The sequence below is a fragment of the Lycorma delicatula genome, chromosome 4 (assembly GCF_047948215.1).
Source record: "Lycorma delicatula isolate Av1 chromosome 4, ASM4794821v1, whole genome shotgun sequence".
Lineage (NCBI taxonomy): Eukaryota > Metazoa > Arthropoda > Insecta > Hemiptera > Fulgoridae > Lycorma > Lycorma delicatula.
This window is the reverse complement of record NC_134458.1, coordinates 61,940,738-61,958,461: the sequence shown is the minus strand read 5'-3', so window position 1 is coordinate 61,958,461 and position 17,724 is coordinate 61,940,738. Positions and strand designations below refer to the sequence as shown.

At 31.5% G+C, this 17,724-nt stretch overlaps 1 protein-coding gene across 1 annotated transcript in view; it reads left to right on the top strand.

Annotated features, from left to right (window-relative positions):
* Dhc62B (Dynein heavy chain at 62B) overlaps positions 1–17,724 on the top strand; it is a 253,254-nt gene that overhangs the window by 191,225 nt on the left and 44,305 nt on the right. The window contains exons 45-47 of the mRNA XM_075361705.1: positions 2,891–3,031; positions 6,565–6,722; positions 16,502–16,653. Of these exons, the coding sequence (XP_075217820.1) occupies positions 2,891–3,031; positions 6,565–6,722; positions 16,502–16,653 (451 nt within the window). The remainder of the gene's footprint in view (positions 1–2,890; positions 3,032–6,564; positions 6,723–16,501; positions 16,654–17,724) is intronic.

Here is a 17,724-nt window from a genome sequence, read left to right as displayed (position 1 = left end):
TGTTACTTATCGATCACTTTTAGAATATGCATATCAGTTCTATTTTCTTACTACTTATAAAATTAACTATTTATTGCAAGTTAAAACCTGTCATATGCCTTATAAGAACAAAATTTACCAGTTTGTGGCGAGTTTTTCATATGCCTATAAAAAGATTTGCCTATTCAATAAATCTCCTTTCTGATTCATTTGAATTACTGGACATACACTTGAATTGAATAGTTTAATAGAGTAATGGGCCTAATGATAAATTTATCACAATGATTTTAAAGAAAAGCTACTTCATATCATTTTCAAATACCTTAGGCAAGTATAAGTTAATAATTAGTTATTAGAATATACATAACGATGTGACTCCATGGAACAAAACTGGAAACATGTTAATTTTTGGTAATGCAGAAAGATATTTGACTACAAGCCAAAGAAACTTGTTCTCACTTTATCAGATTTCTTTAAAAAGTCATTGAATGTTTGGAGGTTGTCCTTAAGCGGCTTATTCAATAAAAGTAACAGAAAATTTTCAATTTTCTTAGTAAAAAAGGTAGCTTTTTTCATTGTTTCAATTAATCTAATCCTAAAGTTTTGATTTTGGAAGTACAGTTAATTCTAAAGTCATTGAAATCTGAAGGTACTGGTCCAGTTTCTTTTTTTAATGGCAATCGTTTTAGTAGCTTTTTCAGTCTTACTTCAGTTAAATACATAGCAATTCTGACAGTATGTCATTATCATTTCCTTATTCTTGTTTAAATCATTCATAGCTCTATTTAGTTATGATCTCTAAAAAGCCTCTTCTTTGAAGTCATCTTTAATCCATTTCTCTTCCCCCCCCCCCCACCAACTAATGATGTTAACTACTTTCTTCCTTTGTATATACTTTCTCCATCTCTATCAGCTCATTTTTTACTTTGACACTGGGGTTTTCCATTTGTACCTTTGATGTTAATATCTTTACACATCATCTCTCTTAAATACTCTCTCAATTTTTATAAAATGCCCTATAGCACTTAGACAGTCTATGATATTATGAATCCTATGCTGTTAGGTCCAGGCTCATCTGACATTCATTTGTCTAACTTTTCTCACACAGAAGTGCACTATCTTATTCCACTCACTCCATAATAATCAAGCTTCAGCTTCCATAAAAACAATTACTTTTCTATACCACAATATTCCTTCTTCAACTGATCTTATTTTTCAACTTTATACAATCTGTTTATTCTATTTTTGAAATCCATTGTATTTGATGTGTTCATTGATCAGTAGTTATAATAATAATTTTTGTTATCCAACATTTCCTGACTTTTTTTTTATTACTTAAGTTTTTTCGTATGGCTTAATTTTTTCCTTTGTAAATTCATCCTTTGATATTGTAATTAGTAGAGAAGTTTATAGTAATGAAAAATGTGAGAATAAGAAAGAAGAGAGAAAATGAAGAATTTAAATCGACTTCAAAGTAAAAATTCTGGAACAACAACAAAGAGGAGCAACAGAAAGCATTTCCAAAATAGTGTAGAAGGTTTGGGTAATAGAAACCATTACGTTTGAACCAGCAAAACGATGGATCAGCTGCTGTTACGACATGTCAAATCCTAGGCTAGGAGGAATAAATACTGACAAGGGCCAGAAAACATTAGTTTTCCTTCCTTCAAGTTACAGTATAAATTGACAGACAACCACTTCCACAGCCACCGTTTGTGACTGTCTCTGCGAAGAGATATTACACCCTCTACAAAACTGAGGCCCTATCAGGTGCATTCCTGCTACTCCAAAAGGCCTCTCTTTAGAGGACAGACTGAAGGGGAACTGCTTCGGGAGAAGGAAGCAGAAATTTTGCTAATCTTCCAAGTTACAATCTCTGTTTTATCTTATCAAACTCACAATCTAAAAAGAATCAGAACACAATCCCAAACTCTGTCCATCTTAAAAACAGTGTACATAAAATATATAGCAGCCAGTAAAAGTAAATATCCACCAGTTAAATAGAGAGACCCAACAGCAAGGGACAGATATCCAGATTCTGCAATAAGTAGGGGATTAAACATTCCCCCTGACACACTTGTGTACTGTTCCAATTCGAACATTATTACTGTGTGTGATAAAATTCTAAGTCTGTTTGCGGTAACAATCAAGTGTACAAGCGAAGAAGGCATTACGAGAACATTTTGTTTTGGGACAGTGTTCTTGTCTGGGGTAATGTACAGGAAACTGTTCAGAAAGTTGAGCAGGTGAGCGGGGACAAGTTGACATTATTCATTGATAAAATTATAAGGTAATTTCTTTTGTAAATATTAACAAAGAATAATTATTGTGTAACTTAATTATAATTATTGATTTTGTAATTGTTATCTTACTTGCTAATTTTGTATTTATTTTTATTAGTCACTGTTAAATACATAGTAAAATCAAGATTGTATTTGTAAATTACTTATTTTGGATATGGTAAGTTACTAATAGTAAATACTTGTAAATTGGATTAATAAGAATTTAATGTGGACTATCTCTTAATATCCTTCTCAAACTGATACAACAAACAAACAATATTCTAGAATACTGTTTGTTCAAACTTTTCTTTTATTATCTTTATATAGCTTTATATATTTACCTTTATTGCTTTTATATTGTAATTACTCTATGTTAAGTACTAATTTTAATCACTATGTGTTATTGTCCTTGTAAACTTATTTTTGTGATTATGTTTATTTGCAGAATTGTTAATAATATGCTCACATTCAAAATAAAAAGACAGAAGCATGGCATATCAAGTATTTTTTCAGATAAAGAGAAACTATATACATTCATCATTATTAGTGTAAAAGTATAATTAGAAACTTGAATGATGCTGGATGAACTTATCAGTTATTTGTTGTGTAAATATTTTTTTTTTTTACAGACAAAGACCGAATAAATTAACTGATCGCTTAGATCTTGTTATGAGCAATTTAACATACAATTTATATATGGCCGTCTGTTCTTCACTATTTGAAAAAGACAAACTAATATTTTCATTTATTCTATGCATCAATGTTTTAATGTAAGTATGAAATGCAGAAGATAATCATATATCTTGTTTAGAAGCAGATTTAAATTTGTGGCATTCATGTTTGTCATCCAGTTGATCTGGTACCACCCTAATGAGATTTAATGAAAATAATAGCACCCATGCACATACTACACAAATTAATATATCATATCAACAATAGTAAGTAAACAATCTGTGTGAAAGTGAAATATGTGTATTTGTGCATCTTTTATATTCGTGTTCAAATGTGTTTGTTTTTGAAGAATTAACAAACCGATCTGAATAAAATTAGTTGTGTTTTATAAGCAACATTACTGCTTCAATCCTGTGCCTCAAGTTGATAAGATCAGTTGGTAAGCAGACACACACACAAGATCCTTTATAAAACCCCAAAGGAAAAATTACATGAGGGTCAGATCAGCTAACCTTGGAAGCCACCACAAGTAGCTCTCTGCAATCTTTCATTGGGTCTATGCTAACTAATCCAGCAGTTGGAGAAAACGTCATTCAACCACTCCCATGCAGAGTTATATCAGTGATTTAAACCACAGCCTTATCCACCTCATCCAAGAGATATGATAAATAAAAACCCCGTTTTTTTTTTGTATACACGATATTTACTGTAAAAGCTCTTAAATTATATTTTGTCAGTTAAATTTTAAGCTTTAACTTCAATTGAATTCTATATTTCTTTACATAAAGTGAATTACGTGGTTCTACAGCAATTGAAGGGTGAGTGCTTCTTTTGTAGGTAACTTAGATTTCTGTTATTGCCAAATGTTACATTCACATTTCAGTTTTTGAGTAGATTACTAGTGCTAGTCTTTCTCTAACCTATTACATTGTTATAGCTTATTGAATAAATCGATGTATTGAGTGCAATCTTTAATGTTGTGATCTTTTCATGTGCTGTCTGATTCATTCATCTTTCATATATTCTCGTGTCTTATTATCGTTTATTCGTAATTGCATTTTACCCTATCAGAAAAAAGTTCTACTCATTAATACATTCTCGTTTATAAAACTATTTAGATGTGTCTTGCTTGATTGTGATTTTCATTCTTAATGAAAAATATGTTCACAAATATATGAGAAAAAGATTTAATGGCATAAGTAAAAAAAGAAGAATTTGACTCCATTATTGTATAGATCATCACCCTGGATTAGAACTTGTAATCTGTTTCACAAAAACATGCAGCTAACCAAAAAATAACAGCATTATGATTCTAATTTAATTTAATTTACCGCAATCCATATGAGAAACAATATTATTTATTTTTAATATAAAAATGAAGTAAACATAACTTGTAATAGAAAAATTATAAAATTATGATAAAATGATATATTTACCTTAAAAATAAATATTTTAGGAAAGTATGTTACCACAATATTAAAATTTCATCAAGTAAAACAGAAAAAATATTTGCTACCTCAGTGTATTTCTTCAATATCCTATATGCTACTATCTGTTGAACTACTGTCATTGCTTCCCAAATTTGACTATATCTTTAATAATATTTCCACACTAACTCTCTACTTGCTTCCCGTACTTTTTTCTTCTTAATTATATGATGAATGCAATTTTGCCAAGCATTTGCATCTATTAACACCTTCTATCAATAAATTGTTTACAATACTTAATGTTGTGTTATTACTCTAAATATAGCTTTTGACTTGTGCCCATTTCAATTTTATCGGCTAAGATTCCATTGGTATGGAGGAAGACGCAAATTTTTGATTTTACAATTTCATCTACTTGATAATGAATATATTTTTGATTTTACTATTTTTAAAAGTTCTACTTTTAACATGTCTTCGGTATATGCAATTTTAATCATTTCTCAGTTCCCAATTTTCATTTTGAAATGTTTGAAATTTTTTCTGTTTTCAAGCAATGGTACTCAAAAAGCATGTGATAAAAACACACCATTGTAATCCAATATCCATTATTATGCCTTGTCCAGTAAGCATTATCCATTATTATGACAGATCATTCTCCAACAGTTTTGAGAATTTTTAAAAACACTGCAAAAAATTGATACTATTCATTTCATTGTGATGCTCTTGAGAAGATCTGGAATACCTGTAATCCTCCATTCCAAAACCAATTTTCACTTCCTACTTGCATTACTATTAATCATTTACCTTTTTACAGCTGGGATTTTCACTTCAGTTGATAAACCTATTGTAAAAGCATCTTTTGCACTCTTTATTTCTTCATCCACCCATACCTTTTTACGTATATGTTCCACATTAATCTAAATTTAATAAAGGTAACAAATTGTCTTATCCACAAAATCGCTTAATTTCTCTTAAATAGTCTTTACGCCATGAAATAATATCTTCGCTTACAATCAATATAGAATTATTTTTTCTGGAAATGAAATTAAAATTCATTGATTTTCAAATGCGATGTAATGTACTTGTAGAAAATTTTGGCAGTTCACAGCATGCAAGTTTGAATTCACAGCACTTAATATTTTGTTCAAGTTAGGAAGCTCGTTTTTAAAATAAAAAAATTAACTTTTTTCTGAGTGAGGTTTCAATTAAATTGTCCAACTTTTCTCTCATTTTCACACACTTTCAGTTCTTTTTAGGGGTAACATATTTACCATCAATTTTGTGTTTATTATATTACAAATTGTTCTTTCGCTAATGCCCATTGCACTACTTGCTTTCCCAGCAATGTCTGTGACTGCAGTTTCAAAATTATCTTGTTTTAAGGTTATATATACATTGATGATTTTTTTTTTTTGGAGCTACTTAAGGGTTTCCAGTTTATGTTTAACAACAGCATCACTCATTGCTAAAACCCAGTTGGCACAAAAACAGGGTAAATTAAAATTATTATAAAGTTGTACTATATTGAGTAACATGGTAATGCAGACTGAAATACATTCTTTCACTGAATTGAATAATGATGTGAAGCATTACAGATGTTATTGTTTTTAGACATCAGTAACAAAGACTCTACAACAAAGTTTTTAATTGCTTATCATCAACATGCCACAGCACCAGACAAGCGATAGCTTACAGTATTGTTATATGTATAATGCAATAATTTCACTTGCACATGGAAGTGACAGAATGCCTTAGCCTTAATTACTGAGTTATCACTCATAAATATTGAATTCATATTTATATCTGCTGCATGGTTTTGGGAGACAAGGATTAGATATGAATTACAAAACTAAATATAGTAAGGGGGAAAAGGCACCAAAAGAGCAGAAAAGTGTGTGATAACAACTCGCCATTGTAATGGTACAGAGGGATATAGTAAAACTAATTTAATGTTACTTGTTCAACAGTTCAGTGAACATGATCGTGTGCCAAACATTTAGTAATTGAAGAATTGATTGCAAGACATCTTTACCTGTGTGAGCAGTTTTACATATAATAATTTTGTAATTTATGATGTATATTTAAAAGGGAAAAGTAATACCTATATATTGCCTTTCATTTATTACACCAAATTATGTGCATTGTTTTAAGCTGTAGCTTTAGGGATAATTTTTATAGTGACTAAATGAAATTTTTTGTTCCAGCTGGAAAAAGGAGCTAGAAAGATCAGAATTATCATTTTTTTTAAGTATGCATGAAAGACATTTTAATGAGAATACACACCCTAATCCTGCTTTAAGTTGGCTTTCTTCTATAAAGTGGAATCAGATTTGTAATCTTACTGGATTACATGTTTTTCATGGTAAATAAATGATTTATATAATAAATTGTAGGTTGCGTAGTTTTATTTTTCATTTCAATAAAATAAAAAATGAAATGTGTAGGATCATGTTGATTTTCTTCATAAAAGAGTAGGATAGGTAGCCGTGTACCTTCTGATTTAAAATATGTATTCATGGAAACTTAACAGTTATGAAAATGTAATTCTTTGTCCACATTTTTTTCATATTCTTTTCTCTACATTTACCTTTGTTTATTCTTGCAAATCCAAATCTTTGGTCGTTAATCATTGAATTTTTCCCTTGGGCTTCAGATTTTTACAATACAAAGAAAAACAGCCCCAGAGCCCTGAACCAATTGTAGTCTTTCTTAGCGGCCAACCACATCTGTATTTAACAATGACATAACACTTTCTACTTATACCTTCTGTATTATAAATAGACACATTGCATAACAAATAATACTTCTTTTTTCTTCCCACACAATTATACTGCTATGTTATGTCTTCCTACAGCCAGATTATGCTAAGACATCTGAAACCTCTCAGGAAGTACAGCTATGCATTAGTTTAGAGTAAAAGCCAGTTATTGATTATCAGAGGGAACACAAATGTTGAGTTTTGGGGCAACCAGTAAATACCAGAATACTTTCCACTTGACCAGTAAATCTTATCCTTGTATGCAGAAGGATGAATTGCAGTCGCCCGATGCTTTAAAAAACTTTCTCAACTAAATTCTGATAAGCTTGACTGCCCTTCTCCTTTGGGCAAGAACTTGCCCATGGGTTGGCTACCCTATTCTGTAAAAAACACACTATTACAGAAAATATTGGTATGCCTAGGATAAAACAGGAGTTAAAGATATTTAATGACCAGAAATGAATCTGAAAGCAGATTAGGAAAATGGATGTATAGATAACACTAAAAAAAGTTGTGGAATCTGACAAGTGAGCTTTAGAGATACACAATTACTAATTTGTTCAGGAAGGCATATCTGAGAACTTATCAAAGGAGTTATTTGATTAAGAAGATGATACAAATATATCAGATGAACAGAAGATATACTCAAGATCTAAAATCCATTGGTTTGATGGTTCTAGGAAAACAGGGTTGAGAAGTTTGTGACACATGGTTTGATGAAGAATGGAGCTAAGTGACTAGAAAAAAACAGTGAAGTTTTTGCAGTGGTTTAACAGGACTCAACAAGCAAAAGAAACATTTAAATATTTGAGGAGAGTTGTAAAGGAATTACATAGAGGTAAGAACTTTTGAAAATCACAAAACGGAAAAAATCAGAATGAAACAAGAATGTTGTAATTTTTTTCACAAAAATGTATAATGAGGAGTTATAATAAATAGAAAAACTGTTTTAAATATTTTTCTAAACTCAAAAACGTTATCATGTAATCTATTCATTGCAAGAATTCCAGTGTCTGTGTCTCCCCATCAGCTTGGATCACACCAGATATGTGTGATTATTTCATTTCATGTATTTTCAACCATCTGAAAAAAATTATTTTGCTATTTTATAGAAATAATAATACTGATAAACATAATTTTTGTTTCCTAACATGCGATACATGATTTTAATCTATTTTTGATGCTGAAAATGAATATGAGCTCAGAATCTTTCTATCGCCCACCATTTTTGAAAAATGTTTAAATCTTAATTAAAGGGTTTTTCATTTTTCAGCGAATAGTTAGCATTTTAAGCTCCTATATTGTATTTTTTTAGCTCATTTTTTATTGTTTAACTTTGTTAACATAATATGTAAGCTATAAATAAGCAATACTAGACAAAGAAGTAATCATATCATAGTCACATATTATGACATCTTGTCTAATACTGAAGAGTAAGCCTTCATGGACAAGATCAGTCATGTCTGTGCAGGTCAGAACATGAAGCCGAAAACATAGCTGTGTTGTTTGTATTAAGCATTGGATTTAGGAATGAATTAATTTTGTTCAGTCTTATTGCTGTCATAAGTTTGTTAACAGTGCAGGGTCATAATGTCTTGAAATTGTGTAAATGATGTGAATGCCTTTTGTTATGTATGTGGTGAGTTTACCCTAAAATCAAATAGAGAAAAACATTACACCTTTAATTAAAAAAGCATATCATTTGTACTTTCAGTGTAAAATTGGTGATCAGGATAAGACGTGGGCTTCTCATATAGTATGCACTAATTGTTCTGTATATTTAAGAGGATGACTGAAAGGTACACAAAAGGCTTTGCCATTTGGTGTTCCTATGGTTTGGGGTGAACCAAAGGATCATGTAACCGACTGTTACTTTTGTTTAACAAATGTGTCTGGAATTTCTAAAAAATCTAAAAATACTGTAAAATATCCTTCATTGCAATCTGCAATCAGGCATGTACCTCATAGTGAAATTATTCCAGTTCCTGAGCCACCTGTCAATGTATGTTTCGAAAGTAGCAATGAAGAATCAGGCAGTACTGAAGAAGACAACAATGATTTTGATTTTGAATTATCTTCCAATAAGCCTTATCTTATATCACAAGTTGAATTAAATTACTTTGTTAGGGATTTAAATTTATAAAAAAATCAATCTGAACTGTTACGATCAAGACTGAAAGGTTGGAATTTACTTCAAAAATATACAAACATTTCGGGCTTTCGAAGCCGACAAAAAGAATTTTCTCAGTATTTTATTAATGAAAATAATTTGGTTTATTGCACAAATATTGATGAGCTTACGTTGTTCTTAGGGCAAGTTCATAAACCTGAGGACTGGCACCTTTTCATAGATTTGTCCAAGTATAGTTTAAAAGTGGTTCTACTATATGGCAATGGTAACAAATATCCTTCGATACCATTCGCTTATGGTATTAATTTGAAAGAGACATACGATGCGAGGAAAGAAGTTCTTGAAAAAATAAATTATAAAACATAGCTGGAACATATGTGGTGATTTGAAAGTTATAACTGTTTTGTTAGGCATGCAGTTAGGCTATATTAAGTACATGTGTTTGCTTTGCGAATGGGACAGCCGAGCCAGGGATAAACATTATGTTACCAAATAGTGGAAGAAATATTATTCATGAGCCCTTAGTTGAACTCAAAAAAATATTTTTACCCCTGTCCCTATCAAGCTAGAACTAATGAAAAATTTTGTAAAAGCAATGAAGAAGAATAGTCCCAGGTTTTTGTACATCAGGCAGAAATTTCCGAATGTAAGTGAAGGAAAAATTAAAGAAGGAATATTTGTTGGTCCTCAAATAAGAGAGTTGGTCAAAAATGATATATTTAACTCTGTGTTAAATAATGTAGAAAGTGCAGCTTGGGCTTCATTTAGACATTTGCAAAAGTTTTCTCGGCAAACAAAAATCCAACAATTACCACGATATTGTTAATCAACTTCTTACTTCTTACAGATCTATGGGATGTAATATGTCTTTGAAAATACATTTCCTCCACTAACATCTGGATTTTTTCCCGGGCAACCTCAGAGACATAAGTGACCAACATGGTGAACATTTCCACCAAGATTTTGGTGATGGAAAGCCGCTATAAAGGGAAATGGAATACTAACTTGCTAGCCAATTACTGTTGGACATTAATTTGGGTTGTGCCGGAGACTATTTATAAAAGAAAAGCATCAGTGAAATCATTCTAACACAAATACGGCCATGCAAAATAATAAATTTTACAGATTTTAACTATATTTTCCCTTAATTTTTTTTTAAAGAATAATTTACTTAAAACTAAGAGTGATAGAAAAATTGTATTTACAGATCTGTAATGTACACAAAAAAGCAATTCAAGAAATGGTATCACACTTAAAGAAACATTAAACATTTTTTTTTTGTCTATCAGTGTAATCAATGCTTGTAATAATCTAACTTTAAAAATATTTTCCCTAATGAACAATAAAACTGAACAGCATTAACAAATTTTTTACTCCTTAAAAAAGTATCATTTATAGAAAATTCCTCTCTTAAAATGTATAAAAAAATAGAAAAATCAGACCTTGGGAATAGAAGTGTGATCACAGGCAAAATTATAGAAAGAAATACAAATACAATAAAATTATTAAAAATAGAAAACTGGAAAAATTATTGTTCAAATAAACAAATCTTTTTAAAAATTGACAAAAAATGAGTAATCACTGTTCATTCTAAAGTATGTTATATTTAATAAATCAATCCAGAAATAATTGCAACTATTAGTCAGTCAAAAAATCTTAAGATTGGGGAATGGCAAGAGGGAGAAAGAATTTTTATGAGGGATAAAAGTAATTTAATACATTTCAGAAGAAATTAATGCAGAAAATAGGAAAATAAGTTTCTTTTTATTAGTGTAAATATTATAACATTAAAAATTATGAGATTCAACTGTTCTAGACCTTCTGGTTTCTATTTAGAAAACTTTAAAAAACCCAAAAACCATAAGAAAATAAACAAACCCCCCATTTACTGACCTAATTATATTAATCATGGTGTTTTAAATAATCAGCTTGTACATTAATTTGCCTGTAAGAATTTGGAATTTGGTGTCTACATAACAACACCTTCAATCCTTTACATGTTATAATGTTAACTGGACAGCACTGTGTCCATGGAAATTTAGTTGAAGTGAAAATTCCCACCGAATAAAGGTGAACCCCAGAATATATAAATTATTGTAATCATTCCCATACTAATTAATTAGATGTTGCTTAGTTGTAACAATATATCTTATAAAGAATAACAAAAAGAAAAATGGATGTAAAGTATTCTGGAAATTAAAAACAACAAAAATTCAATACAGAAGCAGAATTATTTCTCATACATTTAAGCACATTAATCAGCATGATAAAATGTAACAACAGTTTTAAAATAACAGTCTCAAAATCTGTGGAATTGTACTTCCGAAACATATTTTATTTTAGTTATGATTCCTTCACATTTAGAGTTTATGTAACATATGAGTGACATAATTGCTGTAAAATTAAAGTAAAAGCTGTATTCTGAAAATTAATCATTTTAAAATTCTTTTAAAAAAGTTTTTTTTTTGTCTTCAGTCATCTGACTGGTTTGATGCAGCTCTCCAACATTCCCTATCTAGTGCTAGTCGTTTCATTTCAGTATACCCTCGACATCCTACATCCCTAACAATTTGTTTTACATATTCCAAACGTGGCCTGCCTACACAATTTTTTCCTTCTACCTGTCCTTCCAATATTAAAGCGACTATTCCAGGATGCCTTAGTTTCTTCATCTATTTGCCGCAATACCTCTTCATTTGTCACTTTATCCACCCATCTGATTTTTAACATTCTCCTATAGCACCACATTTCAAAAGCTTCTAATCTTTTCTTTTCAGATACTCCGATCGTCCAAGTTTCACTTCCATATAAAGCGACACTCAAAATATGTACTTTCAAAAAGCTTTTCCTGACATTTAAATTAATTTTTGATGTAAACAAATTATATTTCTTACTGAAGGCTCGTTTCGCTTGTGCTATTCGGCATTTTATATCGCTCCTCCTTCGTCCATCTTTAGTAATTCTACTTCCCAAATAACAAAATTCTTCTACCTCCATAATCTTTTCTCTTCCTATTTTCACATTCAGTGGTCCATCTTTGTTATTTCTACTACATTTCATTACTTTTGATTTGTTCTTGTTTATTTTCATGCGATAGTTCTTGCGTAGGACTTCATCTATGCCGTTCATTGTTTCTTCTAAATCCTTTTTACTCTCGGCTAGAATTACTATATCATCAGCAAATCATAGCATCTTTATTTTTTCACCTTGTACTGTTACTTCGAATCTAAATTGTTCTTTAACATCATTAACTGCTAGTTCCATGTAAAGATTAAACAGTAACGGAGATAGGGAACATCCTTGTCGGACTCCCTTTCTTATTACGGCTTCTTTCTTATGTTCTTCAATTATTACTGTTGCTGTTTGGTCCCTGTACATGTTAGCAATTGTTCTTCTATCTTTGTATTTGAACCCTAATTTTTTTAAAATGCTGAACATTTTATTCCAGTCTACGTTATTGAATGCCTTTTCTAGGTCTATAAACGCCAAGTATGATGGTTTGTTTTTCTTTAATCTTTCTTCTACTATTAATCTGAGGCCTAAAATTGCTTCCCTTGTCCCTATACTTTTCCTGAAACCAAATTGGTCTTCTCCTAACACTTCTTCCACTCTCCTCTCAATTCTTCTATATAGAATTCTAGTTAAGATTTTTGATGCATGACTAGTTAAACTAATTGTTCTGTATTCTTCACATTTATCTGCCCCTGCTTTCTTTGGTATCATGACTATAACACTTTTTTTGAAGTCTGATGGAAATTCCCCTTTTTCATAAATATTACACACCAGTTTGTATAATCTATCAATCGCTTCCTCACCTGCACTGCGCAGTAATTCCACAGGTATTCCGTCTATTCCAGGAGCCTTTCTGCCATTTAAATCTTTTAATGCTCTCTTAAATTCAGATCTCAGTATTGTTTCTCCCATTTCATCCTCCTCAACTTCCTCTTCTTCCTCTGCAACACCATTTCCTAATTCATTTCCTCCATATAACTCTTCAATATATTCCACCCATCTATCGACTTTACCTTTCGTATTATATATTGGTGTACCATCTTTGTTTAACACATTATTAGATTTTAATTTATGTACCCCAAAATTTTCCTTAACTTTCCTGTATGCTCCGTCTATTTTACCAATGTTCATTTCTCTTTCCACTTCTGAACACTTTTCTTTAATCCACTCTTCTTTCGCCAGTTTGCACTTCCTGTTTATAGCATTTCTTAATTGCCGATAGTTCCTTTTACTTTCTTCATCACTATCATTCTTATATTTTCTACGTTCATCCATCAGCTACAATATATCGTCTGAAACCCAAGGTTTTCTACCAGTTCTCTTTATTCCGCCTAAGATCGCTTCTGCTGATTTAAGAATTTCCTTTTTAACATTCTCCCATTCTTCTTCTACATTTTCTACCTTATCTTTTTTACTTAGACCTCTTGCGATGTCCTCCTCAAAAATCTTCTTTACCTCCTCTTCCTCATGCTTTCTGTAAATTCCACCGATTCATCTGACACCTTTTCTTCAGGTTGTTAAACCCCAATCTACATTTCGTTATCACCAAATTATGGTCGCTATCAATGTCTGCTCCAGGGTAAGTTTTGCAGTCAACGAGTTGATTTCTAAATCTTTGCTTAACCATGATATAATCTATCTGATACCTTGCAGTATCGCCTGGCTTTTTCCAAGTGTATATTCTTCTATTATGATTTTTAAATTGGGTGTTGGCAATTACTAAATTATACTTCGTGCAAAACTCTATAAGTCGGTCCCCTCTTTCATTCCTTTTGCCCAGCCCGTATCCACCCACTATATTTCCTTCCTTGCCTTTTCCAATGCTTGCATTCCAATCTCCAACTATTATTAAATTTTCATCTCCTTTTACGTGTTTAATTGCTTCATCAATCTCTTCGTATACACACTCTACCTCATCATCATCATGGGCGCTTGTAGGCATATAGACGTTAACAATCGTTGTCGATTTAGGTTTTGATTTTATCCTTATTACAATGATTCTATCGCTATGCGTTTTGAAATACTTTACTCTCTTCCCTATCTTCTTGTTCATTATGAAACCTACACTTGCCTGCCCATTATTTGAAGCTGAGTTAATTATTCTAAAATCACCTGACCAAAAGTCGCCTTCCTCTTCCCACCGAATCTCACTAATTCCTACTTCATCCACATTTATCCTATCCATTTTCCTTTTTAAATTTTCTAGCCTACCAACCTTTTTTAAACTTCTAACATTCCACGCTCCGACTCATAGAATGTTATTTTTTAATTTTCTGGTGACCCCTTCCTTAGTAGTCCCCACCCGGAGATCCGAACGGGGGACTAGTTTACCTCCGGAATATTTTACCAAGGAAGGCGCCTCCATCATTGCTATATGAAAATGCAGAGAGCCACATTTTCTTGGAAAAAAAGCAGCTGTAGTTTTCCATTGCTTTCAGTTGCACAGTACTCAGAGGATTGAGTGATGTTGATATGGCCGTTTAAGTCATTCTGACTCACGCCCGTAGCAACGACTGAAAGAGCTGCTGCCCTCTTTCAGGAATCATTCCTTAGTCTGGCTCTCAACAGATTCCTCTCCGATATGGTTGCACCTTCGGTCCAGCTACTCTGTATCCCTGAGCACTCACCAACGGCAAGGTCTCATGATTCATAGAGGAGGTTAAAAAAGTATATATGTAAAAATTATAACACAGTAAACACAGAATGATCAGTGTTTACCTACCACCATCTAGTAAAAATTAGTGCAACCCACCGGGTTGGTCTAGTGGTGAACGCGTCTTCCCAAATCAGCTGATTTGGAAAGCTGAGAGTTCCAGCGTTCAAATCCTAGTAAAGCCAGTTATTTTTACACGGATTTGAATACTAGATCATGGATACCGGTGTTCTTTGGTGGTTGGGTTTCAATTAACCACACATCTGAGGAATGGTCGAACTGAGAATGTACAAGACTATACTTCATTTACACTCATACATATCATCCTCATTCATCGTCTGAAGAATTATCTAAATGGTAGTTACCGGAGGCTAAACAGGAAAAGAGAGTAAAAATTAGTGCAAATTATATTTAAGTACTCACTTTGTATCCAGGCATCATTTGCATAATTTTAAATTTGACAAATTGGATATACTTTCAAAAATATGAGATTTTTTCGAAAGTATGCAATGAATGATATTCTACGGAAAAAAACCTTAAATAATGGCTTCCAATTCTGATCTCCTTCTAAGTATCCTTCTTGTGACTTGGCGCACTAAACATAGTGGTCCTTCCATTGCTGGGAACATATGTCAGTCCTCTTTTTGAATGGCTGTCGCCTGTGCTGTCATGTTTGTCATTATATCTTCCTGCCTGTCAAATTGGGACCCTTTCAGTAACACCTTTAGCTTGGGGAACAACCAACAATCTCAAGTAACCACATCAAGTGAGTACAAACCTGGCAAACCTAAGGAATTCTGTGCTTAACCCAGAAACCCTGATTTAGACATGAAAAATGGCTGGGTCCATTATCATGATGCAAATATAGCTTACACAATTCCCACAGGTCTTGGGTCTCTTGTACTGAACTGCTTCATGATAAAGATGCAGAAACTACAAATAGTACTGTTTCTTGACAGTTTGATTCTCTAGTGTGTATTCTTGATGCACATCATCACATTTTTATTTTGGAGTAGTTGAAAGTGAAACGTCATCAGGTCATATGTTACACTAACACACAATGGCTGCTGGATAACAACTGACATGTCTGTAACATTGCAAAAGAACACGCACAGGTATTAGGTACTAAGTGCTGCATTGTACCATGTTTTAATGCTCGCATTCAGGTACTTTCAGAGAAAAAAATATGGCCAAATACTTTTCGATAGACCTCATATAAAACTAATGATATTTAAAACAGAAAAAGTACTTATAAATGAGTCTTTTAAATTACTTTTTGGTGATTTTGATATTTTGAATTTTAAATTAAAAAAAAGAATGGTCAAAAATGATCCGTGATACAGAAATTGATTGAAATTTACAATTCATTAAATTTTTTAAGCTAAGTTTTTTTAATTTGTTTTATCTTTATTTATATTAGAGTATAAATTAAATGATTTTTACTTTTTTTGTTTCGTTTAAAAATAAATAAATTAATTAATTAATAATTAATTGATCGGTCAATTAATTAATTATTTTCTTGCCAATATTTAAAAAACAAAAAAAATTTATATGCAAAACAATTAAAATTTTATATGCTTTTTTCAGGTTTTAGGGAGCATTTTCAGGATAATGTTCTCTTGTGGAAAAAATATTATAATACCTGTAATCCTGCCATCAGTAATCTTCCATCACCCTGGAATAAGTCTCTTAACTCTTTCCACTATTTAATTATATTAAATATTCTTCTACCCGAAAAGGTATTACCAGTTTGATATTTAATTTTTTTTATTGAAAAATGCTTATATTCATTATTAAATTAAATTCTTAACATAAGCCCTTTTATATATACTTTGTGTAATAAATGATATTGTTTATAGACTGTACAGGTGTTTCTCAACCTGTGGGGCACGTCCCCTTAGAGGAGGCGTGATAACAATAAATGGGGGCGTGAGCATATTGAAAATAAAATATTATTAAAAAAATAATTTACTGAAAAGAAAGCAAAACAAAATACATTCTGACATAATAAATAATAAAATACACATCTACACTGATATAATACACTTATAAATAGGATTGTATCAGTACTGCACATTGTATTTAATAATTAACTTATCAATACCAAATTAAAAACAAGTTTAATAATTATTAGTGATTCCCTTAGGCCTGTCTTGTAGAGCAAGGCTTTCAAAGGAAGGGTTAATATTAGAAATAGACACACTGAGTTCTTTTTCTATATTTAGCTGAGACTTATATTTTATCTTCAAAGCAACCACCACAGAAAATCCGGTTTCGCAAATGTAGGATGTTAAAAATGATAATACGAAATGCTTTTGTTTTCAATGCTGAAGACTCATCATCCACCCCTGTCCAAAATTCAAAGAGTGATTTATTTTTAAATTGTCTTTTGATTTCACCACTTGCTGTGAACTCTATGAAGATTTCTTCTTCGGCGGTTGAGAGTCCTTCAAGAGTGTTTTGAAATGGATCCCTAACCCACTCATAACTTGCTACCAAGTTGTCGTCAGCAAGAAAATACTTTTTAAAATTCTTTGCCAGCATGGCTAAATGGTTTTCAACGATTACAAAAACAACTTTCACATGTTGTTCTTCAGCCTTGTAAGTTTTAATACATTCATCCACATTTGCAATCATTTCTAGGTTTTTTGTAGTAAAATTTCTGCTCCACAATTCCAATTTTCTAAAAAAGCATTAACTTTATCACTCATATCCAACATATGTGTATTTGCTCCTTGGAGTTGAAGATTCAAGGTACTTAATTTCTCAAACATGTTGACCAAGTAGCTCAATTTCATTACAAACAAATT